The 27684-nt window shown below is 47.0% G+C and overlaps 1 protein-coding gene across 1 annotated transcript in view; it reads left to right on the top strand.

Moving 5' to 3' along the window:
• Nucleotides 1-1177: 1177 nt before the first annotated feature.
• Nucleotides 1178-27684, top strand: part of NPEPPS (aminopeptidase puromycin sensitive) — a 28394-nt gene continuing 1887 nt past the window's right edge. Inside the window, exons 1-22 of the mRNA XM_082070828.1 lie at nucleotides 1178-1449; nucleotides 7970-8054; nucleotides 14266-14343; nucleotides 15205-15326; nucleotides 16227-16334; nucleotides 16630-16830; nucleotides 17143-17239; nucleotides 17347-17380; nucleotides 18922-19036; nucleotides 19589-19753; nucleotides 20256-20360; nucleotides 20667-20727; nucleotides 21274-21383; nucleotides 21915-21978; nucleotides 22323-22462; nucleotides 22871-23005; nucleotides 23827-24046; nucleotides 24667-24809; nucleotides 25534-25590; nucleotides 26058-26165; nucleotides 26446-26601; nucleotides 26707-26754. Of these exons, the coding sequence (XP_081926954.1) occupies nucleotides 1327-1449; nucleotides 7970-8054; nucleotides 14266-14343; nucleotides 15205-15326; nucleotides 16227-16334; nucleotides 16630-16830; nucleotides 17143-17239; nucleotides 17347-17380; nucleotides 18922-19036; nucleotides 19589-19753; nucleotides 20256-20360; nucleotides 20667-20727; nucleotides 21274-21383; nucleotides 21915-21978; nucleotides 22323-22462; nucleotides 22871-23005; nucleotides 23827-24046; nucleotides 24667-24809; nucleotides 25534-25590; nucleotides 26058-26165; nucleotides 26446-26601; nucleotides 26707-26754 (2475 nt within the window). The 5' untranslated portion in view covers nucleotides 1178-1326. The remainder of the gene's footprint in view (nucleotides 1450-7969; nucleotides 8055-14265; nucleotides 14344-15204; nucleotides 15327-16226; nucleotides 16335-16629; nucleotides 16831-17142; nucleotides 17240-17346; nucleotides 17381-18921; nucleotides 19037-19588; nucleotides 19754-20255; nucleotides 20361-20666; nucleotides 20728-21273; nucleotides 21384-21914; nucleotides 21979-22322; nucleotides 22463-22870; nucleotides 23006-23826; nucleotides 24047-24666; nucleotides 24810-25533; nucleotides 25591-26057; nucleotides 26166-26445; nucleotides 26602-26706; nucleotides 26755-27684) is intronic.

The following is a 27684-nucleotide window of genomic DNA, read 5'->3' as shown; positions in this document are numbered from 1 at the left end:
GGGCTGCGGTACCCCGGGCTGCTCAGCCTTGGGAAATGTCACAAAAACCCCTTTCTGCCTGAGAGTTTAAGCGATTTCTTGACTTTCGAGGACGTGAGCGGGGCCACGAAGCACGTTGGCCGCCCCGGGGTTTTACCGGGAGCCCTGCGACGCCTGCATTTCACCGCGATGCTGCGGTTCAAGCGCTCGGAGGAGGAGGCTGTTGGCTCAGGGTGGGGACAAAAGCCACCCCAGGGAGCCGTCCCGACAGGTCCGGCGAGCCTGGCGGACAGGACACCTCCTCTCTGCTCCACGCCTGCACGTCGCTGTATTTCTGCTGCGAAGCACAAGGGGTTTTAAGCTGATCTCACCATTTTTCAACAGCGGGGGTTAGCGATGGTTACACCTCGAGCTCCGCTGCCTTATCTGGAGCTGGAGAGGTGACCAAACCCAGGGAGAAAGGGACCTGTGTCCTCCAGATACAAGGGCCGGACGCTGCACATTCCTGGGAGGGTTGGACGGGGTGACAAACAGCCCCGAAAATGTCCAAAGGTGCTGGGTGTGCACAGCGCGGTGCCGGTGTGGGACCCGCCGGCTGCTCCGTGCTGGGAAACACGCTCAACACCCCGAGCCCCGGGACACCCCGGGACCGCCGGGGCTGCCAGAGCCCGGGCGCACACCCACCCCATCCAACCGCTCAGCCCCGAGAGCTCCGGTAATGGGCTGCACCGTGCCAGGCCGGCCCCGTGCCAGATACACGGAGCCACCCCCCCGGGGCGGGGCGCACTGGGAGCTCCCGGTAACAGACTGCACCGTCCTGGCTCTATCCCGGGCCGCGTCACCCGTTACCGGGCCGCGCCGTCCCGGGTTCTTCCAGTCCGGGTCACCCGTTACCGCGCCGTCCCGGGTTCTCCCGGGCCGGTGACCCGTTACCGCGCCGCGCTTTCCTATGGTCCCGCCGCACCGGGCGCACGAGGAGGAGCGCCCCCGCGAACGGATGCGCGCGCACGGCCCGCTCCCGCTTACGCAACCGCGCTCCCGCCGCTCTCTACGTGCGCGGCCGCGTGGCGCCGCCGCGCGCACGCGCTGTTCCTCCTGTTCCTCCCTCCTCCCCGCCACCGGCTGCCTCGTGCCGGGAGCGCGCGCGCGCCCCCGCCCCTCCCTCCCTCCTCCTCCTCCTCCTCCGCCGCCGCCGCCGCTCTCTCGGTGTCTCGGTGCGGGGCCGCCGCGTCCCCGGCAGCACCAAACCCTTCCCCGGCTCCCGCCCCCCGCCGCTCGCTCCCTCCGTCCCTCTCTCCCCCGCCGCCCCGCCGCGGGGGGGCGCAGCCCCGCACCCGCCGCCCCGCCATGCCGGAGAAGCGGCCCTTCGAGCGGCTGCCCGCCGACGTGTCCCCCCTCAACTACGGACTCTGCCTCAAGCCCGACCTCATCGACTTCACCTTCGAGGGCAAGCTGGAGGCCGCCGTGCAGGTAGGGCCGCGGCCGCTCCTCCTCCTCCCCCCGGCCCCGGGGGGACTCTCCCCTCAGCGGCTCCTCCCTGAGGGAGCCCCGCTCCCCGCTCCCCTCCCTCAGCCCCCGGGGGCCCGCTCCCCGCTCCCCGCCGGGCGCTCGGGGCCTCCCCGCCGGGGCCCGGCCCTTGGCGCGGCGGGGCCGGCCGGGCAGGTGCAGGGAGGCCGCTCGGAGCTGCCCGTCCCCCCCCTCCCCGCCGCGGTCTCCGCCCTCCTTTCCATTCAGCTTATACATATCGATGTATAGATCCCCCCCCGCCACCCCGGGCAGCCCGCGGGCCCCGCCCTCCCCGCTCCGGCCCCCGGGAGCGGCCTGGGAAGGGCCGGGGCTGCTCCCCGGGTGTCCCCCCGGGCGGTCCCCGGCTCTCTATGTAGGTTAAGCGGGGAGCTGCCTCCGCTGTCCCCGGCTTCCCCCAAATCTGTACCCAGCCAACCCCGCTCCTGTCCTCAGCCTCCAGCGTGCTGCTTTTATCTCTCTCCAGCCATTCAGATGGCTCGGGATTTTGCTGGAAAGACAAACTACCACATATGTAATTAAGCGAGAACTCCTCCACCAGCACAGTAAGCTGGTAGGCCTCGGTGTCACCGAGGGGCTCGGTTGGTGATGGGAACACAGGGTCTTCCACCTCTTCCCAAAGGGAAAAGCTTCCCCGTGTTCACCCTTCGAAGCCGGAATGTTTGATGAACGCCCTGAAGTCTCATAGTCATTCTTAGGCGGCCGTGCCAAGATTTCCTAAATTTGCTTTCGTGTCTTTCCTTGTGCAATGATTTGAAAGAGATGCAGGGTTGTAAGGGCTTACCAGGCTTTTTCTTAAAACGGGATGACTGTGAAATATTCGAGGGAGATTTTAAATACCGAGATGCGCACAGATTTAAATCTTGGTCCATAGGGGTGGTAAAACCCTGTAAAATGGGGCAGCATTGGGGCAATAAAGCTGCTCAGCCTGAAGCAGGAGGCATGTGCGAGTCGGGGAGGGCAAAAGGCTGCGGGTGATTGTGGATCTTGTGACTTTTGGGACCTGGAGGAAGACAACCAGAGATGAGTAAGTTTGTGTCATGTGGAAGAAGCACTGGAAACGTGAATTGCCTTGCTGATTTTGTTCTAGCTCGAGTCCTCTGGCTGCTGCTGGTTTTGGGGGGTCACAGTTTGACAGTGCATCGGCCTGGTTGAGAAATTCCTGGTCTCTTCCGTCTTAATCCCAACCACCTATTCCCGTCTTCACACCCAAGTTGCTGCTGCTCCGTCCTGTTACAGCTGTGGGGCTGTGCTGTAAATGGGATCACTGAAATCATCCAGGTTAAAAATAACACTTAGGGGGAGGGGAGTTGTGGCTTTTTAAGCCAGCGTTGCTACTGAGGAGAGAGTCGCACTGAACAGCAGCCTTGGGAACTCTGTTTAAATCCAGGAATAACAAGGATTTGGAGGCTCCTTGTGGAGGTGGTAGCTGGTTTGAAGACTTTAGTCCTGTAGAGATGTTTAAAATATTGTTTGCTATTCAGGGCATTGCTCAATGGATTCCTAGAGCAATGGATACCACCTGACAACACGAAATCCTGGACTTTCCTACCAGCTGAGGGCATGTGTTAAGGAGGAACGCTGACCTGGCGGGTTCAAGGTTGTAAAAAACCCTCTTGCTCGCATCACGGTGAGCTGATCTGGTGTTCCCACAGTAGAGTGGATTGAAAAAATATAGGGTGAGATTTTTTTAAACCTATCTAAAGTATATACCTTTATTTTAAAGTAACTTTTACCAACCATAGATGGAAGAATCACAAGGCCACATCCCACCGTGTGTCAGCAGGTGCAGGGAGGTGTGTGGGGTGAGTTCTGCTTGTCTGGAAACCTGGAGAAGTTTGCTGTGGCTGCCGGAGTCCAAAGCACAGTCAATGCACATCCCAGAATATCAGGGGAGAACTATTCTGCACCTTAATGGAGAGAACAACAACCAGCTCACCTATGGTGCTGGGTGGACAGGATGTGGAGACTTCTTTGTACCATTTATCGCAGTTAAAACCGCCAAAAATCCTTAAGGGTTGCTTGTGAAATAGTTCATTTATCCCAGCTGGGACAAAACGTGGTTTTGGGAGGGTCGGGCACTGCGTGTCAGTAGCAGGTCTGGGGCTGAAATAGCCGCCTGCTCGCAATTCTTTGACCGCCCTGTCAATTTTATAATCTTTTAGCATTTTAAACTGTTGATTTGTTGGGCGTGTGGGGTTGTTTCTGAATGAGCACAATTCAATGTCTTTCTTTTTTTTTAATTTTGGTGGAAATAGTTCATCTACTTTATTCATCTGTTCGCTTGAGATTTAATTATTCTAACCCTGATTCTCAGGCTCTAGTTATCAGCGCCGCGCACTCGTATTACTCAGCGTCTAGGTCAACTTCTTTCCATTCTGCTTCTGATCCTGGGCGGCCTCTCCGTGTTTGGGAACAAAGAGGGGATGTGCTGCGGGTCTGCGCTCCAGCATCGCGCCGAGGAGGCGAAAATGAGTAACTAGCGACAGAACCGCCTCCCAAAACCCAACGTTTTGTTTTAAGCTTCTAAATGGAAGCTCTGAACGCTGCGGTGGCTCCAAACGAGCCCGTCCGGAGCTGTGGAAGGTGTGTGGCTCTCCTCTGCCTTCCTGCTGATTGCTCCACATAAACTCCCTCCTTTGGGGAGTGCTGGGCGGGGATTCATTTCTTCCTTTGCACACTACGAGGTGTTTCTTGGTTGCAAAGCAACCTGCCTTTGCTTTGAACACTTTACAACCTGAGGTGGATGGCTCTTCTAAATATCTTTCCCAGTCCCTTTAATATGTCTTAAGGATACTCTGTTATATTTAGCAATGTTTAACCTGTATCTGTTGCTTTTTATAGGTTAATTATGCAGTATCTGCCAGACTAAAGAGTGTGTAGTCTTCTGATCCTGCTGCATGCCAGTTAAAGATTAATTGTGGCACTTGGATGTAAATCTTGAAAAATTAAGCTTAATGGGTGTAGTATTTGTGGTCAGTGTCATTTGGGGGGGGAAGTAATCTAGGATAAGTACATGGTCATGTTATCCAGAATTGTCACTTACATTTTCAGCACGTAGAGTTAGATTTGGAGCGTTTTGATTTCTTAAAGAGATATATCCTAGAACAGAACAGAGGTAATTTGGGTTGTTTTTAGAGAGTAAAATGGTAAAAACGTACGTGCTTGTTGTAGTGCTACGTTCAGAAAAGGATGCTGAAACCGAGTGACAAGATTTTAATTATCTAGTCTTATGAATGGCTCTAGAGGATTAGTTTTGATTGTAGAAGATGTCTTCTGCTGTGCCTCACCCTGTCTTTCAGGTAGGCTGGCATTCCTCTGGAGCCATTCAGATTCTTGGGTTTAAAGTCCTCAGAAGGCTTTTCCATCAAATCCTTTCCTGCTCTGATAACTCAAAAGCTTTACAGCATCTTCAAGTCCTGTTTGGCAGAGCCAAATAATGAGCCTTTTTAGCTCTTCTTCCATCAAATGATATTGGAAGACTTTTGGGGGGAACTTAAGCTGTTATCTCCTACTGGGTGAGATTTTCCTTCCCAGAAGCAAGTGCTGAGCGTGGATGAGGAGAGCGCTGGGAAGAGCGTGTCAGCTCCAGTTAAAAGGTCTTCAAGGTCTGGAGTTTTATTGCAGGGCAGACCTGCTCGTGGTATCCGCGTCTGACTAATCTCCAGAGGTATTTGAGTTCTGATTAATGTTCCTAGAGCTTCATCAAAAGCAACAGGTTTAAAGTTTTGCAACATTGCTTCATTCCAGATCTTGGCCTTAGTTCATCTGCTGCTTTTAGGCGTGTCAGCCTTATGGCAAAAGTGCTTTAGTTGGGGCATTTGTAACCTGCTCTTGCCTTGATTGGCCTCTTTTGTAGAAGAGAACATTTATTATATTATTGTGTGAGGTGAAGCGGGGTGACAGTTCACATATACACAGCTTCAGGGTTGGTTATACCGTATGCAGCGAGATGCTTTTTTGCCTTTTAATATGATTGCACTCATGGAAAGCGCTGCCTGAGCAGAGTATCTGTCTTCCAGAACATGGTATTAGCAGAAAGGGTAAAGCAGTTTCAAGGTACCACTTACAGTAAAATATGTCCATTCATCTTCCTGCTACACCTGGTGTCTGTCAGTGTTCGGCTGCAGGTTCCTGTGAGATCGAATGGTCACAAGTTAAGTATGCTGGGCGGTTCATAGTTTTGTCCTTACAGGTGTGTCTGTGCTTCATTATTTTCAATGGATCAGAGGGAGGAGGCTCTTGTGCTGGAGCCCGTGTGCCAACATGAAGCCTTTTTTGATTTTCCCACAGAATGAAATGCTGAGAGCCTCAGAAGTGTGCAGCACACTGTCAGATTCCTATCTGCACGCTGAGTTTTGCCCTTCGTGTCTGGGGACCTGGAGGGTAAACATTTTTTAGGCTACTGGTTCTCTCAGTCCCTTTACATTTTGTAGTATGTCGCACTCTTTTGTAAAATTGGCTTGGTATTTCGCAGAGGTAAGGGAGAAATCTAAAATTGCCTTTCTAAGGAGCCTCTGAAGTTGTCTCTGTTTAAACATAAACTTATTTTGCAGGCACAGTGCTACACTGAGAATCCTTGTGTCCTCAGCAGAAGGTGTTTTTTAAAGATTTGCCTGTTGTTAAACCCGGCATTATCTGCAATTTGGACGGCTCTTTGCGCATCTTGAATTCTTAATCCAGAGAGATTTGGATTTATAGATTGAATGAAGGTCTCCACCAGCGTCACTTCAGCTGTTACATTTGCTGGTTTGATGCTTGGCAAGCATGTTGTTTTTAGGGTCAGGTGAAGTTTATTAGGTAACATTGTTTTGCTTTTATTACCACAAAGAGGCAACATGGTGAGACCAGCAAAGCTCTGGGGACACTGCTGCAGGATTTGGGGAGTTTCACCAATACTGTGTAAGCCCTTACGTAATATTTATTCTACAAACAATTCTGCTAATGGGAATAAGCTCTAGAATTTGCTCCAGAACCGAAGTTGGTGACTGAGGTTGGAGAGAAACTCGTGAGTTGAGTTTGTCCTGTGTAAACCACCCGCTGTGGGAGTTGCCGTCTCCTGGAATATCTGGGGTGAGCCCTTTGCTTCAGAGATTATTAGACTGGACGGGCTGCTCTTGTGATGTAGATACACCTATGAAGTTATACCTTTAAATTTCTTAAGGCTCTCTTATCACTGGCTAGACTTTTTATATACACAATGACTAAGGAACCATTTCTCCAGTAGAACAGCTTAAGGCTGAATATCTGTTTCCTCCTTTGTGGCAGAGCGATAAGTGTCTGTTTCAAACAGGACACTTCACAGCTTGTTATTTGACTTGTCACCAGTGCTCCTTGGCTCAGGGGTTGGGATGGCGAGCTGGCGTGTGCACACAGAGCGCTTGGGGTTTGCTGTGGGGTGAAGGAGCTCCTGGTTTGTGGGAACCAGTCTCCATCGCGGATTAATGAGTCCAGTTGGTTCTGCTGTGTTCAGACATGGAGCGATGGGTACGGGTGGTCCCAGGGTGTTTTAGGGTTATAATAGTGAAAGCCCAGAAAGGGATATAAGTCAGTTTGCTTTCAGGGACTTACTCTCTGGGGTAGGAAGCAGTTCCTCTGTGCACACGTTAAACCCCAGTTAGCTGTTGCAGAAATTCTTGCTCTTTTATTTAAATAATTGGCATTGTCTACTTGTAGAAATTGGACCCCGGACTAGCAGCATTACCAGCGCGATCCAGTGTGATGATTCTAGTGGTTTCAGCCCTAAGTTTCTAAATAATTTCTAGTTTAATTCCCAAATATTTTACCCCTTTGTAATTAATTGATATTTAATTTTAATTCCTCTCTATTCGAGCTCTCGCATCCAAATAGAAAGCTGGCACAGTGAGACAGTTTATTACTACGCTGGGAGCCGGCCACTTGTTAAATAAAGCAAAGTGTGTGCAGCCAAGAGCTGGCAGAAGGAAAGCTTGCAGGAAAATGTAAAGGCGCATTTCTTGGCAGATGTTTTAACCTAAGAAGTTCTTACAGCGTCAACAGTTTAGAACACGGTACCGTCGGTTGTATTTCTGATCATCTCTGGAAGATGTAGGTTTGTGTTCCACGGCTTTGACTCCAGGCTGCTGTCGCTTGTCTCTAAAATGAAACTTGCAGGCTCTCTATCTATTTTTATTGGTCTTGGATTCCCAGGCACGTACAAGGGCCCTATTGTCCAGCTTACATACCAATTTTTAACGGGCTGTCCATTCCCTTAAATAATTTACAGTCTTGATAAGTAGGCCTGGATGCCTTGAACACGCTTCAAGTGCGCATGTTCCGGAAGAAACGAGAGCAGTCGATGGAATATCTTTTTTTGCCACGCTTAAGCACTGCATTTTATTTCAGATACTTGATGATGGGGATTTTGGATGACAGGGCAGTGGGGATGCCTGCTGAAGAGAGCAGGGAACACCATTTCTTCCTGGTGATCATCAGTTTTCTCTCGCAGGTGAAACAGGCGACCAACCAAATTGTGATGAACTGTGCTGACATCGACATCATTACGGCTTCCTATGCGCCAGAAGGAGACGAAGGTAGGATTGCTTTTTTGCTGGAGTTTTTACACGTTAATCCGTTTCGTTTCTGACGTGAGGTGCTGTTGCCAACAGTTAACAACTCGATTGCGAAATTGCATGATAGTTTGATAAGCTAATCTACCCCTAGAAGCACAAATTAATTATCTAACCTTCACTCTCTTCTCATCACTACCATTGACATTATGTTTAAAAAAGTTACCTCAAGCTTCCATTAAATCTGCATTCTGTGTTGTAGGCAAAAGGAAGTTTGACTGTTTTTACATTATTATTTATCTTTATAGTGGATAACTGTGCAAGAGCATGATCTGTACCTGTGGACTTTGCAATATTGACAACATCTGTGACGAGGCCTTAGATAAGGAATGCAGCAATAATGGCCTGCGGTAGGAAATCCTCATTGGGAAGGACTTGGAAAAGTACAGAAGACACTTAGGTGGCATTTAGCAGGATGTTCTGAGCATAGGACAACACGGAGAAAGGTGATTATGTGGAGGATCCAGCTCAGCGAAAGGCTGGAAGTTACTGGAGAAATCCGAGCAGCAGTAGCTGTTTGTAAGACACAGTTACAGTGGTTTTTATCTTCCCCACTTGTATTTAGAGGAGATTTAGCAGACACAAAAATTCAATTCTTGCAGTGACATTACCTTCGGACAAACAGATTTGTTATGTGACGTGTGGAATGTGTGCAGTGAGTCTTTGCATTTAAATTGGTTTGGCTTTTACTTTTAACGTATTATTAATGAACCAGAGGTTTCTTGGGTGCAGTTGGAGGCCTGGAGTCCGGCCACCGAGTTGTGATGGAGAAAGAACACAAGGCTGTTTCCTACGTGCTTGACTGGGGCTCTCGGGCCGTCCCCTGGCGCTCCGTTCCTCCTTCCACACGCCATCGTTAGCGATCTCTGCTTGATTGGATGCCGCGTGTTGCTACGTGCTCCTGGAGCTATTTCTTGTACTGAGTAATGAGGTGCTAACGAGAGTGGTACTAATAGCAGAGTGTGTGTGGAGTCAGCTCCACCTCCCACCCTGCTGGGAGCACAAACCACCTATTAAGTTTTTATTTTGTCATTGAGAAAATGAAAATAAGTGGAGATGGTGCCTAAGAAAAATACATAAAATAGGGAGGGTCTCTATTTTAGTGTATTATCTTTGTTGTTTTCAGAGTTGATTTCCCTCTCGTAGGGGTCTATTTTTCTGCTCTTTAGCAGTGATATACTCTCATTTTAGCTTCAAAGTATTAATAGTAGAGCTTCATGGAGACTTAGAACCAAATACACTGGAAATGAGTTTCTGTGGCTTGAATGATCTCAGTAGAGCAGTCTGGTTGTGCTCTGGGCACTCACCTCTCACCCTGTTGCATCATAAATACTCAAGGTGCAATTCTGTTGCATGTTTACTATAATTATACTCAGGCTCCATGGGGTTAAAAGTATCTTTCAGTTTGGTGAACTGCCAACTAGTGTAATGGCTTTGGAAGGAAAATCGCATGAAATTGGCAGGGTATTTGCTGGCACCTGTTGACACAGCTCAAGTCAGTCCTACTAATGCTTCTATTGTGCGCAGCTTTGGGATGGTAATTGTATAACTGGTCTCAAAACCAGAGTATGAAATACAGGCTGATGAACCAACAGGAATATCAGCCAGATCATTTGGGTTTGGTTACTCAGGTGAGCTTTGCACCAATTGCCTGTATAGTATGTTTGAAAACAAGTGAGACATTGGTGATTTCTCCTTTAAAGGCTCCAGTGAAGAATCGTTACCTCTTTTAGTTCTGTACCTCAGTGGGGAAGAATTTGTCTCACACTTGTCTGTAAATGTGAGACAAAAGATAACGGGTCACTTATCTTCTTTCAAGTGTGATTCTGTTCTGAGAAGCAGCTGTGTGAAAAAGTGACCTTCTTGTCCAACAGACACCTTTCCCTTGTTTGTGGGGGTGATCTGTTGATTTTGTGCAGAATCATTTATTCTTTTCCTAATAATTCTTGTTAGAATTAGAATTGTTATACTGCACCGCGCCTTGCACAACACAAATCTTGGCTGGAACTGTGGGCCACGTTTCCCCTCCCCTCCTGTTCGCTCTTCTAAAGATGGATACAGCAGAGGGTAGAACTCGATCTTTGGAATTTTAATGCAGATTTGCAGGGAAATCAGATTATTGCCCAATATTTGACAAGAAGCTGAGGGAGGATCTCTGAAGCTTTAAAGTCAAAAATTCTGCTGCGTATTCCGCAATTGAGCGATAGCGAATAATAAACCAGGAGGGATCGATTACACAGAACTTTGGAGTAGAAGCATTCCCTGTTTCATTATGAAGCCGGTGCGGTGAATGGGACTGGGCGCTGTGGCTTTGCCGGTGGTGCCAGGTACGCTGGTGTGGACCAAAGTGCTCCAAAGACTCAGTGTGCTGTTGCTGGAGTAATGAGCGGCTCCTCCCACTGATCCTAATGAGCAATTGTTCTTGTTTTTTCCCAGAACCTTGTTTTTAGCATTCGTAGCCCATAGTGCAGCCTCAGCGCTGAGGTGTGCGGGTGCTGAGCTGCTTTTGTCCAAACCATTGAGTTTGCTCAGCCGAATGAAGAACTGAAAAGGCAAGTTGGTTCTTAAGCTAAATTTTAGGGGATTGAGTTTCATACTCAGTGAATGCTGAGTAGCTTGAGCTTCTTGTGCATCCCTCTTTTTAAGGAGCTGTGAAATTGCGGTGGAGTCATCGGCAGTGAATTGCATTGTTTTTTGCTTGGAAAGCTTTTCAGATACTGGGGAATCTAAAGCAGCTTCTCAAATTTAGAGATTCTCGGAGGGCAGTAGTTGGTAATTCCACATAGAAAATTAAAAGCAACCACAGCGATGTTTGTTTAGCAGAAATAATTGAGTGAACTTTGATTTGGACTTCAACCTTTAAATGATTTTAAGCCAGACCTCGTTATTTTAGTCTTTTCTTTCCTAGTACGGTAGGGACAGGAGTGAATGCTGGTTACACCAGGGCCGCAACTGATGTTTAAAAAACAGCAAGAAAAGGTCACCAGCACTGATGGAAGCGATCAGGAAACGGCACTGCCTGCAAACTGCCTCTGCAAGGGGGGAAAGCAAAAAGAAAAGCAGCTTGGAGACAGATCGTGTTCCTGATCCCAGCCGAGGGAAGGGATGGAACACACAGCTGGGGCCGGGGGGGCAGACGAGCCTCCTGTCCTGCCCGAGCACTCTGCATTTGCTCCGGCCCGTTGTGGAGCCTTTCTTTGTTGTAGCAAAGCTCGTCTTCATCCTTTCTTCTGGAGAGGGCTCCATGTGACGGGATTTTTAATGGTGGGGTTTTTAAGGAGGCTTGGGTTGCATTGGCATGGATGATTTGGGAATATCTGATATGCGAGAATACTCCTGACTCCTTCTTTTCCAACCACTGGTTTGAAACGTGAAAATGCATGAAAGGGCTCGAAAGCATTAACATTCTGGGGATCGTGTCGGTGGTTCGGGGGTGATGCCTTGTCAGCACAGACATGGGTTAAGCCAACGTGTTCAATGTGCAGGTGGAACAGGCAGAGCGCACCCTGTCGCTGCAGCTCGGCTGACGAGCACAACTTCATTAAGCCACCATACCTTAATTGCCTGTGACTTCTCCCTGCCCTGCAACGAGGGCCGCTCGAAAAAATCCCCTCTCTCACACTTGGCTTTGTCTTCACTGGGAAATACACGCACATTTGACATTGCTTAACACCTTTGGCTGCGATCCACGGTTATAAGCGTGTCATACAGAAACCAGGCTCCTTAATTGCCGTTTCCATCTGGTTACTGTGCAGTGTCGGGCAGAGCTCTGCAGAAGGGCTGCCCTTCGTTGTCAACGCTGTTGTAAAATGTGATACGTCGCGCTCCCAGTTTGGGAGGGTCGCTAGGTCTGATTTTTATGCTTTTTTATTCTTTCCAAAGACACGGAGCGCTCGCAGCTCTTTATTTTCTCATGCGGCTTGGTGCAGACTGTGCACTAATGTGCTAGTGATTAACTTGCAACCTCGCCGTGCCAAACTCTCCAAAGTTCGCAGGCTGCCAAAACTGTGTCGTTCTCTTCGGGAGCTTTTGTATTCGGCACCGTTAGGAACCCAGAGACCCTTTCACTCCAATTACATCTTTGTTATAAGCAGTTCTCTTGAACTCCAACAAGAAGCATTGTTGATGTTTTTCCGTGGTTCTTTTGCTCTGCATTAAATTATTAGCACTGAATAGTTTAAAAAAAAAAAAAAAAACACCAAAAACGTGACTTTGAATCTTCCACTTAGATTCTGCAGTTTCAGAAGTTGATATCTAAGCAGCCGCTTTGGGAATTGCCAAAATTTGCTGGCGTGGAGCTGGGAAAGAGCCTTGTAGACACCAGCTCCTCAGAGTACGTGTTGTGAACCTGTAATGAGCGTCACCTCTCGCTCCAGGTGCCCTCGGTGTTAATTGCTGGTCCAGGGTGGTTGCGGTGGGCGCTCTCAAGGCTCCTTGGCTGCAGATCCGGGTGGGTGTTTGCCCCAGGTGGCTCCTTCCAGCCCCTTTGAACTACAACTTGTTGTAACCTTGTTTCTAACCTAAGGGTAATTGGGCTCCAACCCTGTGAAATTAAGGTTGAGAAGTTCTTTGAAACAAGGTTGCTTTCTGCAGTGTTCAATGTGCTTTCCCAGGGTGTTGCAAAGCCCAAACCTGCAGGTCTTCACCTTGTTTACCTGTGCCTTTCCGAACCCAGCTTAAAAAGGTTATAAAGCAGCAGAGCTACAAATTGGAACACACGTAGGACTCGCATTTGGGGAGGAGGAGGGGGAAACTCGATCTCCATTGTCAGCTTTTGGCAGAAGATCCGCATAACGCGCATTCCTCTGCGTTCCTCGGTTTCAGTAGGTTAGAACCGTGATCCTGAACTCATGGTATTGTTTGTCTTCCGTATCAGATTGTTTCCATTAGAAGCTGTAAAAAGATACAAATGTTTTTGGTTCGCTGTGGTCATTTTGAGATACATGGGGGGGCGTGTTTCTGCGTTCTTGTTCTGATCTTTATCAGCGTTTCTCAGGTTTTCCACCGCTCAGCATCTGCAGGTTCCCCAGCAGCGGGTTCCTCCCGAGCAGCCTCACGTCCATTGACAGGTATTGAGTCCTTCCCTCTGCCCCAGGTCCCCAGCGCTGGCACAGAACAGGTTTGCTGTCGGTTGGACTCTAAAGATACCCAGGGTCAAAATTCATCGGATCTAAACCGTGCACTCAGCCTGTCGCTGGGAAGCCCAATTTCAGGGTATCGTGTTGTACGGTTGCATTGTTCCCCCAAATATCTTCTCCTATAACGTCTCTTTTTCTGCCTCGGTATTCCACAGAGTTAGAAGGCAATCTGAACCTTTCCTTTTTGTTGCTTGCTGGCATTTTGGTGTCCTTGGCACGTGTTCTGTTTAACTGCTCTGCCTCTTACAGTTGATTTTAAAAATCTTGGAGCTCCTCAGTACAGACTAGTAGTCTAAAGTTCTTCATTTTCACAGCTAGGATTGTTTTATTGAGGTATTTATGTGCTATAAGCCCGAGCACAGCGGTTAACTCTGATTAAGCGCTGAGCAGAGGCTGTGAAACCAGTAGTTAAGACTAATGCATTCATACAGCTTCTGCTTTTGTGTTCTCTGTGAGCAGAGGTTGGTATTAGCTCCGACTTGGGGCTGAAATCATACTATTCCAGAATAAATAACACTTTACATTTTATAAAAATAAAAATGTGTTTGCAGTTACTTCTGTCACATATGGAACAACCCAGCTGAACATGTGAGTCGCTCAGGCTGCCTCTGACACCAAATACCTGGATTCATGGAGTGGTACATGAGGATGGGAAATGGGGCATCCTGTAAATTGAATTGTTGTTTCAAACAAGCTTTGTCATTCGGAATTCCACGTAATGAAGCAGTGGATATAGTGGTACATTTTAGAGTGCCCGCCCCTGCATATCGCAGCACTTTGTGCTTTGAGTCTGGGCCGTATGGTCTGATGGAAATGGAGATTGAAGCAAGATAATGTAACATGCAAATCTGACAATGGCTGGCGTTGCTTTGGTTCCTTGCATTTATATAATTCAGGATTATTTGAAGTCTTCATTGATTTGTTCTATAACTCCAGAGTGGTGGCTTCAGCTGGTTTAGTTCATTTTAAATGCTCATGAGCTACAAAAGCGTCTCTGGGGCTTGTTTCAAACGCTGTGGTCTGTTTTTCTGTTTCAGAGGTACACGCTACAGGGTTCAACTATCAAAATGAGGATGAGAAGGTTACTCTCTCCTTCCCCAGTACTCTCCAGAAAGGTAAGAGCTGTTTCCACACCTTCCGCTTGCCTCAACCGCATGTTTCAGTGTCTGCGATCGAAGGAGCTGGAGCAGGACAGCTCTGTTCCCTGGAGCTCTGGCTGCAGATGTGCTGCTCCCAAGGAGTCTGTCCACTGCAACTCACTTTGTGAGCCTCTGCAACTGAAAATGTTGTTTCACTAGCACCCGTGTTTGCTCCTCACTCCAATTATTCACCTGCTATGTGGAGTGAGGCTCAGAAGCTGTTTGTGTTAGATGCTGGTGATGTGTTTTCCTCTCAGCTCCTCGGTTTGAATAAAGCAGTTTTATTTCATCTCGACAAATACAAATATTCTAGGGTGATAACACTTCAGTGTTCCACTGGGTGGGATCTCTGGGCGAGATCAGGTTTCCCCTTTTGTGCTGAGACATCGAGGGCAGAATAAATCCTGAGACTAATTGACTTACAGGCTTGAACGCAGCCAGTGCCCCATCTCAGCTTTTGTAATGGATTCCATAGGGTGCTGTTATTACTTAGTAGCCATCCTGTATTTTTGCAAACTTTACTCAAAGGTAAGGATTGTAAGGTCATGTTTCTCAACCTGTGGTGGCGCTGCGTTGTGTTCAGATGAGACGAGCATTGCAGCAGCCTCTCGCCTCCGATCGATGCTCAGACGCTGTGGTGAGTCTGGCTTGGCCTGCACTGATCCGCTGGAGCTTATTTTGTGTAAGGAGAGCGAAGGGTTGGAGGGGGGCTGCCAAAAAATGACGGGTGGAGAGGAGCTGAGGGGCCGTCTGAGTTCAGAAGGGCAGCGGCCCAGACCAAAGAAATGTTCTGTTTGACACATGCAAATAACGATGTCCCATCTGTTTCTCTTACAGGGACGGGGACGCTAAAGATAGACTTTGTGGGGGAGCTGAATGATAAAATGAAAGGTTTTTACCGAAGTAAATACACCACCCCTACTGGAGACACTCGCTACGCTGCTGTCACTCAGTTTGAGGTACGGGCTGCGTTTCTGTTTTCAGGGGGTGTCGTTCTTAATACAGGATTTATGCTCAGAAGAAAGAAAGACACGGTTTCCTAGCTTTACCTGTACCCTTTGCGTAGATTCCAAAATCCATATTATTTGCTGCTCTCTGCTTGTGTGGATGGGTAATACTGACAGCAGCCTTTACATTGTGACTTGAAGGTCAGTGAATTCCGGATTTGGCAAATTCCCCAGCCAAGGATGATGCTGATGTGTGATGCATTGTATATGTACAATAGCTGCAATGTTTAAGAACAACGGTTTCTTTAGATTTGGTCGTACACCTCCATATAACTTTCCTCTATGGAGCATATTAATTTTTTAACAGGACACTGACTTTATCTCAGTATCTTAACCACATCCAAATTGTGAGCTGGATTCTGTCGCTGGTGTTATGTAAACCCTGGACGCAATGACAGGATTTTACACCGTATTGTAATTTCGTAGTTATCTGCCTGGTTACATCAAATCCCTGAGCACTCACCTCCCAGAAACAGGACATTTCTTGGGGGCAGTCTGCCGACAGAATATAAATAGGTGGTCTTGTGCATCTGGGCTGTGAACGCCTGGGTGCCCTCTGCTCTCACATGACTGAGCTTTGCTCCTCTCATGACTCTGCTAAATTTTGCTCAGATTGTAGAATTCCATCAGAGCACAGAGCGCTTTTCAGCTGCAGCTTTTTAAACCGAGAGTGAAATAACTTACCACACTATGAATAAAACACTCTACTGCAGAGGTTGAGAGTGTCAATGAAGAGGCTCTACACCAGTGACCACCCATCATTCGCCCGATTTCTTACCTGTAATTTTTTGTGTGTGTTTTATTGCCACAATCTCTTGTGATTTATTTGTTTAATGCTCTTATTTCCTCCAGGCTACTGATGCTCGCAGAGCTTTCCCTTGCTGGGATGAGCCTGCGATTAAGGCAACGTTTGATATCTCTTTGGTGGTTCCTAAAGACAGAGTAGCTTTGTCAAACATGGTAAGTTCTTGATGTTCAAGTTGGGATGCGGGTAACACGCTTTAGACAGCAGCTGATAGCTGGTGTGCTCAGCTGCTGTTGCAGTAATTGAATATCACTTAAATATTATAAAAGCACACCTCCATATAGAATGTGGTGCTTTAATTAGGAGGGCAACCACGTTACGGTCCCTGTAAAATCATAAAAGTTGTCCTTTCATTTTAGATGCGTGACTCACCGTGATGAAATAATCGGGTGTGTTGTGTAACGTGGTTTCACTTCCATGAAACTAACTGCTCCCCTTTTGTTTTGGAAGAACGTCATTGACCGGAAGCCATACCCGGACGACGAGAACCTGGTGGAGGTGAAGTTTGCTCGCACGCCCGTCATGTCGACGTACCTCGTGGCGTTCGTGGTGGGAGAGTACGACTTCGTGGAGGCCAGATCCCTGGACGGCGTCCTGGTGCGCGTTTACACGCCGGTGGGCAAAGCGGAACAAGGAAAGTTTGCGCTAGAGGTAAATGCGCTCAGGGCTTGGAGACACCAGGCTTGGTACTAAGCAGAATTTCAGTTGTGGATAAACTAACGTGTATAATGCCAAAACCATAGGGTTTAATTCCATTTCAGTGATGTAGATTTGGTCCGAAGATGCTGAGAAGCACCAGCGGGCGGGCTGGGAGCAAAAGGGGGTGGGAGTTTTCCAGCTCGTTGTGCTCTGGGGCTTCTGGAAGAAAACTTCTGTACGCTGCTTTTTAGGCTACTTTCAGTCATCGGTTTGCAAGTTTTACTAATCGTTCCCAGGTAACATTTCTCCTCTTGTTTCTTACAGGTTGCTGCTAAAACTCTGCCTTTTTATAAGGATTACTTCAATGTTCCTTACCCTCTTCCTAAAATTGATCTCATAGCTATTGCAGACTTTGCTGCTGGTAAAGTAACTCGCTTTATTGATGACCTGTATTTTATTTGAATTTTAAACATTTAGGAAGAGGTGTGTGTATCAATATCAATAAACCTTTGTATTTATTTTATAAAGGTGCCATGGAGAACTGGGGCCTTGTTACTTATAGGTATGCTGTTAAAATACTGTCTTTCCCCCCTCTTTGTTCACTAATTCTTGGAAGTAATCGGATTAGTTTTAGGGAGGTATCGTCCCAAATAAGGCTGAGCAAATACTTTCAACTCCTGCTTGGGTTTGGATGATTTGGATCCTGCAGCAGCGTGCGTTGTTGCGCAGGTCTCGGGAAGGCAACAATGAGCCGTTAGCGCCGCGTCCCGGGGCGGGAGGTGTTGAAGGGTCTGGCAGCGCTGCCTGTTCTGCACGAGAACTTTCCTGGCCGCTTTTTCCCCTGTAAAATCTCCGTACTCGCTGCCACAGCTGGGAGAGTTTCATATTTTATCTCGTAGGCAAGTTGGTAAATTTAGCAACCACAGTATAACCATGTGGATATGAGTAAAGCGAAAAAGATTAACTTGCCTTCCTTTTCAGTTTTATTTTTTGCTGTTCATCCGATCAAGCTTTTGCACTTTTGCTTGATATTATTACATTATCTGCGCTCACTGATTTGCCGTCATTTTGTAAAATATTGGTCTTGTAAGCTTTGGACTTCAAATCCCGAAATACTTTGAATTTCTTCTGCTGAACTTTTAATTCGGCCTTACAAATTTGACATGGAAATTCCAGTCCCGGTTTAAAATCTTCATGTTTGCCTATCGCAGTTCTGATGGAATCTGATATTTTACTCCCTGTGGGGCAAAAAACCAAAAAGTCCCGAATGAGTAGAATTTTTGGAAACCTTTCTTAATTGTGCTGTTAATTTGTCCCCCCTTGTGCTCAGTTTGGCACATTTGCCTTATCCCTTTGGGGACAGATTTGGGCACCGTCTCTGCTTTGAGATGCAGGTTTTGCCCCTTGGAGTTGCCTCAGTCCAGCAGTTCTTTCTGTGACTGATCCGCCAAGCCCTGGAGTGTTCATAGGTTGTGTGTGTGAGTGCATGTGAGTGCTTGTGCAAGCGTGTGCATGCGCGTGAGTGCTTGTGCAAGCGTGTGCATGCGTGAGTGCGTGTGCAAGCGTGTGCATGCGTGCGCGCGAGTGCACGTGAGTGCTTGTGCAAGTGCGTGCGCGCGAGTGCATGTGAGTGCTTGTGCAAGCGTGTACACACGTGTGCGCGCACGCGAGTGCACATGAGTGCTTGTGCAAGCACGTACACGTGTGTGCGAGTGCGTGTGAGCGCGTACACGCGTGAGCCCGTGTGTGAGTGCGTGTGCAAGTGTGTGCAGTGACGCGTGGAACATGGCTGGTTGTGCAAGAGCAGTTAGAATTAAGGTTCCTAGATCCTGTAGCCGAGCTATTTTATAACTAAAGGATGCACTGTCTCATTCCTGCCTGCCTTTCTGCACTTTTCTTGCATGCCGTAAGGAATTCTTGCTCCAAAGCGTTCCAACAGCTGTGGAACGCACCAAAATAATGGCTAAACTGAAATAGCTTCTTTGTTTTTTCAGTTGTATTGACCACTTTTTAGCTTGCTTAGGTAATTTAACCTTCTGTTGCTTGCATTTTTTCCCTAGGCATGTACCACTGTGTTCAGTTCTCTTTCTCTCTTGAATACAGGGAGACCGCGTTGCTCATTGACCCCAAAAATTCCTGTTCTTCCTCTCGCCAGTGGGTTGCTCTGGTTGTGGGACATGAACTTGCCCATCAGTGGTTCGGAAACCTTGTGACCATGGTATCTAATCATTACGTTTTCTTTGATGTGTGCTTCATATCATTTGTTATTTCATGTGTTCCCTTTATAGCAGGCATGCTATGCTTAAAATAAAAAAAAATAAGCATTTAAGTAGTGCTTTATTACCACTTCTTTACGAGCGTGTTCTTTAGAAGCATCCCTAGATCTTCTCTGTACAATCATAGAATCGTGTAGGTTGGAAAAGACCTTTGAGATACGTGATGTTCAGTTGTTTGAACATTGTCCTGGTCAGAGCTGGAGGTTATTTTGGCTCGTCAGGTTCCTTTGACGCAGTAATATGTTGTTTCCAATCCGGGTCGGCACGATCCGTTGGGTTTTCATACCGAGCAGACATATCACTGCAAATTATTCTAGTCTGGCAGCTGAAAAGTTGCTCAGTAGTAACTCACACAAATTGATTGGGATATATGGGGGAAACAGCTATCTGAATGTACTAAAGTAGGCCAGTAGCAGCTTATTTATGCTGCTGACTTATTCCTGGTTAAATGAAGCTGTTGGAATGTTGGTTGATTCTGTGTTTTGCCTCCCCAGGAATGGTGGACCCACCTGTGGCTGAACGAAGGCTTTGCCTCCTGGATCGAGTACCTGTGTGTGGATCACTGCTTCCCCGAGTACGACATCTGGACCCAGTTTGTTTCTGCCGATTACACGCGAGCCCAAGAGCTCGATGCCTTAGACAACAGTCACCCTATTGAAGTGAGTTCTGTCTCTGCTGTTGATTCTCTCCCTTTTTTGCCTTGTCAGCTCTGCATAAGCTTTTTTCCTATTAAGGAAAAAGGGAACTTTGCAGTCGTTCACAATGCAAAGGAAAATCTAAGGTTCCATTTCCCGAGTATTTATTGTTCCCTGTCCCAGAATTAAACAACTTCCACTGATTCTTTTTGTTTTGTTTAGTTGGGTTTTTTTGCTTTTGGGTAAGTGTTGAACCAAAGGACTGAAGCGAGGTCCCCAAGTCTATTTGATTAAATAGCAAAAGCTTAGTTAAAGTATTTTTAACCTATAAACCAATTCTAACCCAGCCATACATGACGAAGTTTAATTGACTAGGTGCAGAGATTCCACTAATACAATTTAGTGATGGATACGCATGTGCTTTCTTCAGTGGGAAAAGTCAATTCCTTAAACACTAGAACAAGCCAAATCAAAATCTTTTGGCATTTAAAGTTGTTCTCACTGTTAATTATCCCGTTTACCACAGGTTAGTGTTGGCCATCCCTCCGAAGTAGATGAAATATTCGATGCTATTTCTTACAGCAAGGGTGCATCTGTGATCCGAATGCTACACGACTATATTGGCGACGAGGTAAAATGGTTGTTGTTAAAAAGCCAAACGTAGATTGTAAAATCTTTTTTTTTTTCCAGCTGAAAATACTGTTTTTAAAAAATATTTAAATCTGTGTTTTCTATATTTTGAAAACTCTTCTCCAATTTGGGCTCTATTTGAATTCACCTGGGAGAAATAAGATAGTGGGAAAATATGAAGGGAGTCCCAGTTGTACATACTGATCCTGAGGCGTCTTGGCTGATTTTTGAACATAAACGCAGCGCAGAGGGAGGATAGAAAGGACTCGGTTCTGGTGCCATTACAGATTCCATTGTGTGTTCCCAGGACTTTCGGAAAGGAATGAATTTGTATTTAACGAAGTTCCAGCAGAAGAACGCCGCTACAGGTAACTGCTGCTTGTTACGTGCTTGAGAAAATTGATTTCTGGAGGCAAAACTTTTTGCGCTAAAGCGGGTGTCTGACAGCTCACAGCACTTTCTTTACTGGAGCCCTTCTTCTGCATCGGGCAGAAATGCGCATCGTGCTCCACCAGCCACAACCAGCCCGTGTTCACCCAGCTCTTTTGGCTTATTACATGAAAAATCAAGGGAAAACGTTCTTCTGCTTACCATGAATATTTAATGCTCGTATTTATTATACTTTATCACAATGTGGATCAGTTGCATTTTTTTTAGTAGCAAAGAGGCTTTCTCCCCTCTCTTCCCCACGAGTGACTTAAATAATTTATTTATTTTTAAATTGCCTGCCGTATGTTACAATTCAATAAAAACACCACCCAAAATGTGAAGGGTGAAGTGGAATAATAATAATTATAATAATAATGATAATAATAGTGATAATAATAATAGAGGCTCCCACCTGCAGTGCCCATGGAGGGTGTTCAGCAGTGTCACACGTGTCCCGCTCCTCCTCACTCCGTTTTGTTCTGCAGAGGATCTCTGGGAGAGCCTGGAAAAAGCCAGCGGGAAACCCATCGCTGCTGTGATGAACACGTGGACCAAACAGATGGGATTTCCGCTCATTTATGTGGAAGCCGAACAGGTAAATATAACTCTGTGTTCTTCAGCAGTTCGGAGCAAAAATTCTGCCTTTCGCTGTGTTTTAGGATCAAATTTAGTAGTATCTCATCATTTAAGAAAAAATTGGGGATCAGGAGGCCGTACAGGGGGGTTGTTTGGTGACAAATCTGTGGAGGGAGGGGAATTGCAGCTCACTCAAGGAACCTGCTGCAAGGACTATGGAATTCTTTGCTGTTTGCTGGGGGAATCTCTGCCCCGGCTCCCCTGGCCGCACATTTGGCTGCTCGCTCGGGTTTAACCGTGTTTGTTCTACAGGACGGCAGGGACAGGATTGCTGGCTGGAAGCTGAAGTCAGACAACAAACCTAAATGAGAAACAGGGCATGTATGTTTTAACGGTGCTAAATGCGTTGGAATGATTCTCGAGGCAGCTCCTCTTTCCGGAACAGATTACAAGTTACTCCATTTAACAGAGGGCATGTGAATGTGTGTGATACACAGAAGCTGAGATCAGATCTTCTGATAATTCCTTATTATTCCTTTTTTTCTCTCAGCAAGAAGACGACAAAGTGTTGAAGTTAGTCCAGAAGAAATTCTGTGCCAGCGGACCATATACTGGTAAGATGAGCACAGGAACCGGTTGTTCTTTGCTTTCCATGCCATGGCAGCAATTTGGAGAGGTGAAATCGCTGCAGAGCAGCCAGGAGCTCTGCGTGCATTCAGGGCTTGAAGTATTCATTAAAACTTTAGAAAATCTACGGTTGCGTCTTCTTGCATGTGTGGTTTCCATGTCCTCCTTGCATTTTTAACTCGTTTCCCTTCAGATTTGTGCCTTTTTAGATTTAAATATAAGTAACCTTGCTTAAACCACTGCTGCAACTTGTCCTAACATCAGGCAGAGTTTCTCAGTGCTGTGCATGTAGGTTTTTTTCCTTAGGCCTCTTTGGTGTTTCTTCTCTTAGGGGAGGATTTCCCCATGTGGATGGTGCCCATAAGTATTTGTACAAGTGACGACCCCACCTGTGCCAAAATGCAAATATTGATGGACAAACCAGAGCTGACCTTGGTTTTGAAAGATGTCAAACCAGACCAGTGGGTAAAGGTGAGTTCTCACAAAGGGGAAGGTATCACTGGGAATAACTTCAATTGTCACCATCATGTTCCTTTGTATTTCATTTTCCTCTTCTCTTCCCACCCCCAGAACCTTCAGTTTCCTGCATTTAATCTTCTCAGTGCACAACTACCCTTAATTCAGTGCAGTTTCCTTGCTCCTGGTTTTAACTGTAGCCTCTGTTTCTTTAGGTCAGCTCTCTCTCGTTTCTTAGTCATCATTTCTTCTTTGAAATCTTAAGTCTTTCTTCCTTACCTACGATTTCTGTTATTTAAATGATAGCGACTGACTTCTCCGAGCCGTGACGCTTTGAGAAATTTCTAGTGGTTCAAAAATTGTTTTAAAAAATGGTTATTTGTTCTTTACTCTTAATTCTTTTCCTCTTCTGGTCCATTTCAGTTAAACCTTGGCACAGTAGGGTTCTACCGTACCCAGTACAGCCCTGACATGCTGGAGAGTTTAATACCAGCGATCAAAGACCTCTCCCTACCGCCCGTGGACAGGCTGGGCCTGCAGAACGATCTCTTCTCTCTGGTAAGCGACGCTTTGCTCTCCGTCTAAGAGCGAGAGCTACAAAAACTGCAGAAATCCGTGTCTGAAGAGCCACCCCCAGTTTCTCGAGGCCAGAGTGCTGTTGGGGTTACCACATACAGCGATGAGCCTGGCAAGTTCTAACTTGTATGACAAGAATTAAACCCTATAGAAGCGATCTGGCTATAACTCCCATTGCACTGTTTTCTGTAGGGGTGCTTTTTTTACAAATTGTTTGAGAACTTCCTTCCTTCTGACTCATCAAAATAAGGATATTCTGATGATCCCCTCAATGACTTTATCAAATACTTTCAGCACCAAGCATAGAACTGTCTTCGTGATGCCGTGAAGCAGTTAATGTGAAGTTTTCCTGGCAGTTCTTCTTGTATTAATTCATGGCAAGCAGGAAGCAAAAATCACTTTTGCAGTTTTTACACTCTCAATTTAATGAAGAGCAAAAATGAAATCTCTAAATCTTTAGAGTTTTTAGCTAGAATAAGTTCGGTGAGTGTCGTATCTGGCTGAGAATAACTCTGGGGTTTTGCTTTTTCTTGCCAACCTTGCTGCAACTCTGTTAAGTCATTTAATCTCCTTGTCTGTTTTCTTGTTTGCAAAATGTGTTTATAATTCTAGAGAAGTGTCCTTGTAAAGCGCTTACCTGCATGTGAGCAGACGGCCCAGGTGCTTCCACTGCTGTTAACTCACCTCAGCAGAACCCCAACAGAAAATAACGTGCAAGATGAACTGGGAAGACTGTAAAATAACACAATGAGCTATTAAATCTGTTTGGAAGGAGGATTAATCTGTGTCTTTTCCTCTCTCAGGCCCGAGCTGGAATCATTAGCACTGTAGAGGTTCTAAAGGTCATGGAAGCTTTTGTGAACGAGCCCAATTACACGGTGTGGAGCGACCTGAGCTGTAACCTGGGCATCCTCTCCACCCTCCTGTCCCACACCGACTTCTATGAGGAAATCCAGGTGTTCGTGAAAGATGTCTTTTCACCCATAGGGGAGAGACTGGGATGGGACCCCAAACCTGGAGAGGGTAGGAAACTTCTGCTGTGAAATCCAGTAGTGGTTTTGAACAACTCGTGTAAATAAACCATCACGATTTTGGGAAAGGGGAGAGAAGGGAGGAAGAGGAATCTGAAGGAGGCATTCAGGGGTCTTTCTGTACTGAAAAACAGACAGTCCCAAACCCCCCAAAACAACCCTCTATGGAACACAAGAGAAAATGGTAAAATTTGTCCCTAGCTGGTCACTGATTGATAAAAATTCTCTGCTCTAGCTTTGCGTCTGTTGGAGTGCATGAAACTTATTAGACTGCAGGGATGGAAAGCCATGGATGTGCATGTTTACTTGTCCTACTCAGCCCTGTTAGAGATGCGAATGGTTAATATTACTGACCCAGCTCAGGTCACAGGCCTGGCCTGTTGTGTTTGGGCCAGAATCATCTTCTGACCCTCCTGCCTTAAAAATAATCAACGTATTCTCCAGTTGGCACCAAGGAGAGTGGGAAAAGGCCTAGTTTCTTTAGATATCCTCAAGCACGTGGAAGGATCATTACACAGCTCTTCCCTGATCACTCTGACTGGAAGAACGCTTCATTGAATTGCTGAACTGTGTCTCCAAATAGTTATATTTTTCCTCCTGCTCACTTTTCAGGTCACCTAGATGCCCTTCTGAGAGGTCTGGTCTTGGGCAAACTGGGCAAAGCTGGGCACAAGGCAACGCTAGAGGAAGCCCGACGCCGATTTAAGGATCACGTGGAAGGAAAACACATTCTGTCAGCCGACCTGAGGAGTCCTGTAGGTTGCTGGGAATGTCGGTTCTAAAAGACTGTCCCCACTTGCTTATTGTAATTGCGAGAATAGGGAAGGTAGAGGAAGCCAGTGTGGAGCTGTGAGGACAACTGGTTTTGGCAGAGATGGTGGGGGCTTGGATAAGTCCAGTTATGAAGAAAATTATACTGGGGAGCGTGATACAAACATCCCTGTGCTTCCTGAATCAAGTGAGCCTCATCTGCCATGGCCAATACTTCATCAGAACTAATTAGCTCGGCTGTATCCACGTTAACTGCCACAGTCCAGCTCTGGATTGTGCTGCTTTTTGGGGGTTTGAAGACAATATTGAAGGTGCAGTGCTGGACCTGAGCTGACTCCTCATCCCCATCCACCCGTGACCAGCCCACGTGCTCCAGGTTTCAAAGCTGGTGAAGTGCAGGGACCAGGGAGGAGCACAACATCCAGGTGGATGCGATGCACTCACTGGCTACATGTTGTGGGGTACAGAGATTTCTTGGTCTGGCGTTTTGCTGTGGTTGAAATTACCAAAATCACGCTGAAGTTGAGGAAGAGGTAAAGGAGTTGGCCCATTTTTAAAATCCAGTCTTAAAACACAGATGGGATCAGTGTTTGTATCTTCCAGATCTGTTTGCTTATTGGAAACCTGACCCAAATATGTAGAAATCGACTGTTGCATTTCTGAAAGCGTGGGTTTTAAAGGACCTTCCTTGTTTCTGCTCTGTCTTAGGTGTATGTAACTATTTTGAAGCACGGAGACAGTACAACTTTAGACACTATGCTGAAGGTGAGCGCTCTCTTTGTTAACATTGCCAGCTTACGCCATGAAAAGCTAAATATTCCACCCTACAAGTTCCTCTAAGATGTAGTTTATCTGCAAACAGGCTCAGCCTGATGTTCTACAGACCATGTGAACGCTGGGACTCCATGATGATGTTCCCTGCTCCGTGTGTGGTGTGAAATTGCCATCTAGTGGATTGTTCCATCTCTTTTTATCAGGATTATTTTCCAGTGCTTGGAGGCACAGTCCTACTTGACCTTATCTAAGCAGTGGTGAAGATCAGTTTATTACTAACGGTACTTGTGATGTACGTGTAATGAGGTCCGTAATGCTGATAGCTGCAGGATGATTCATGAACCGGTTTTGTTCGTCACATATTAAGCTTGAAGATTAATCCAGAGCTCTAGCGTACGCAGCAAGTTCAGGAGTGTGTTTAATACTGTGCGCTAACGTTATTCACTTTGGCTTTGAAGCTTCACAAGCAAGCGGACATGCAGGAGGAGAAGAACCGAATTGAACGGGTTCTTGGAGCCATCTCGCAGCCCGAACTGATTCAAAAAGTTCTCACCTTTGCACTTTCAGTAAGTTATTGGCAAAGCTGCTGCTTCCTTACCCCGTGAGAACGATGAGTGTGCTCAAAGCACTCAGTGACAGAGTGCTGTGATGCGCTACAATAGGAGGAGTAGTCTTAACCATCAAATCTTTGAGCTGTGTCTTAAATATTGTGGAGGGAAAAGAAAGCTCCCATTGACAGATGAGGCGTAGAAATGTATAAAGCCAATTTAGGGTGGAAATGCATAAAGCCAACCTGCTGTTTATGTTGAAACAGTCTTGAATAGTTGTGTACGTTTTCATTTGCAGGAAGAGGTACGTCCCCAGGACACTGTGTCTGTCATTGGCGGAGTAGCCGGAGGCAGCAAGCAGGGCAGGAAAGCTGCTTGGAAATTTGTAAGGGACAATTGGGAAGAACTTTATAATCGATACCAAGGTGGATTCTTAATATCCAGACTAATAAAGGTACGTGCAGCTGGGAGAAAAGTCCCGGTCACGTACGTGAGCAAAACTAAACTGCTGTATTTGAAATACTAAACGCTCACCCTCGGTTAATGTTTCTTCCCTCAGCTAACAGTGGATGGATTTGCAAATGATAAAATGGCCGCAGAAGTTAAGGTAAGAAATTTTAACTAAAGAAGCAATTAACTTAATCTGTGACAAACGTGGCATGCTCTAGACTCTAAGCACCTGATGGAAGAGCCGTGAGTTTCTACGTGGGTTTTAGTTTCAGACTGTGGCTCTGCCTCTGTTTTGACTGTTGTGTCCCGGTGTCGCGCTGCTGTGGGCTGAGTTATGTGAGCGCGTGTGTGCGAGTCCCCGTGTCACCTTGTCCTGTGCGTTAGCGGGGGTGATGTGCCAAACCCTGGGTAGAGCTCGCTTGTGTGAACACTCCCGCCCTTCAACCGATCGTCGTGTTCAGAGCCGCAGCCGCCCCTGTGCGGGTTTCTCAGCTGTTCACAGCCGGTCGATCTTGTCCATTCTGGAGGAAGAAATGTGAGAATATTCAGCGAAACCCTTGAGAGCTGCTGGTGCTTGGAGGTCATGACGCGACTGAGGTAGAACGCTGAGAAATCTGATCCCTTGACAAATGCTTTTGCAAACCGGCCTTAGGCTTCCGCTTGCGTCTTCTTCCAAGTATCCAGAAATACCCACTTGATTTGCTGCTCGCTCGTTGCCTCCCAGTGAGGGACGGAGTTAATCTCTAAGTGCCACTTGCTGTCCCTGGCAGCGAGGACGGGACAGGACAAGACGCGGCGTTTGGGCTGCTTTGTGCAAACGTGGCTTTTTCACACCTGGAATCTTGTGTCCAGTTGTGGCCCCTCAGTTCCAGCAGGACAGGGAACTGCTGGAGAGAGTCCAGCGCAGCCACCAAGATGCTGGAGGGAGTGGAGCATCTCCCGTGTGAGGAAAGGCTGAGGGAGCTGGGGCTCTGGAGCTGGAGAACAGGAGACTGAGGGGGGACTCATTCATGGGGATCAATATGGGAAGGGGGAGTGTCAGGAGGATGGAGCCAGGCTCTTCTGGTGACAACCAGTGACAGGACAA

This window comes from Streptopelia decaocto (assembly GCF_964273445.1).
Source record: "Streptopelia decaocto genome assembly, chromosome: 22".
Taxonomy (NCBI): Eukaryota; Metazoa; Chordata; class Aves; order Columbiformes; family Columbidae; genus Streptopelia; species Streptopelia decaocto.
The sequence above is the reverse complement of the archived record's forward strand: the minus strand, read 5'-3'. Positions and strand labels throughout refer to the sequence as shown.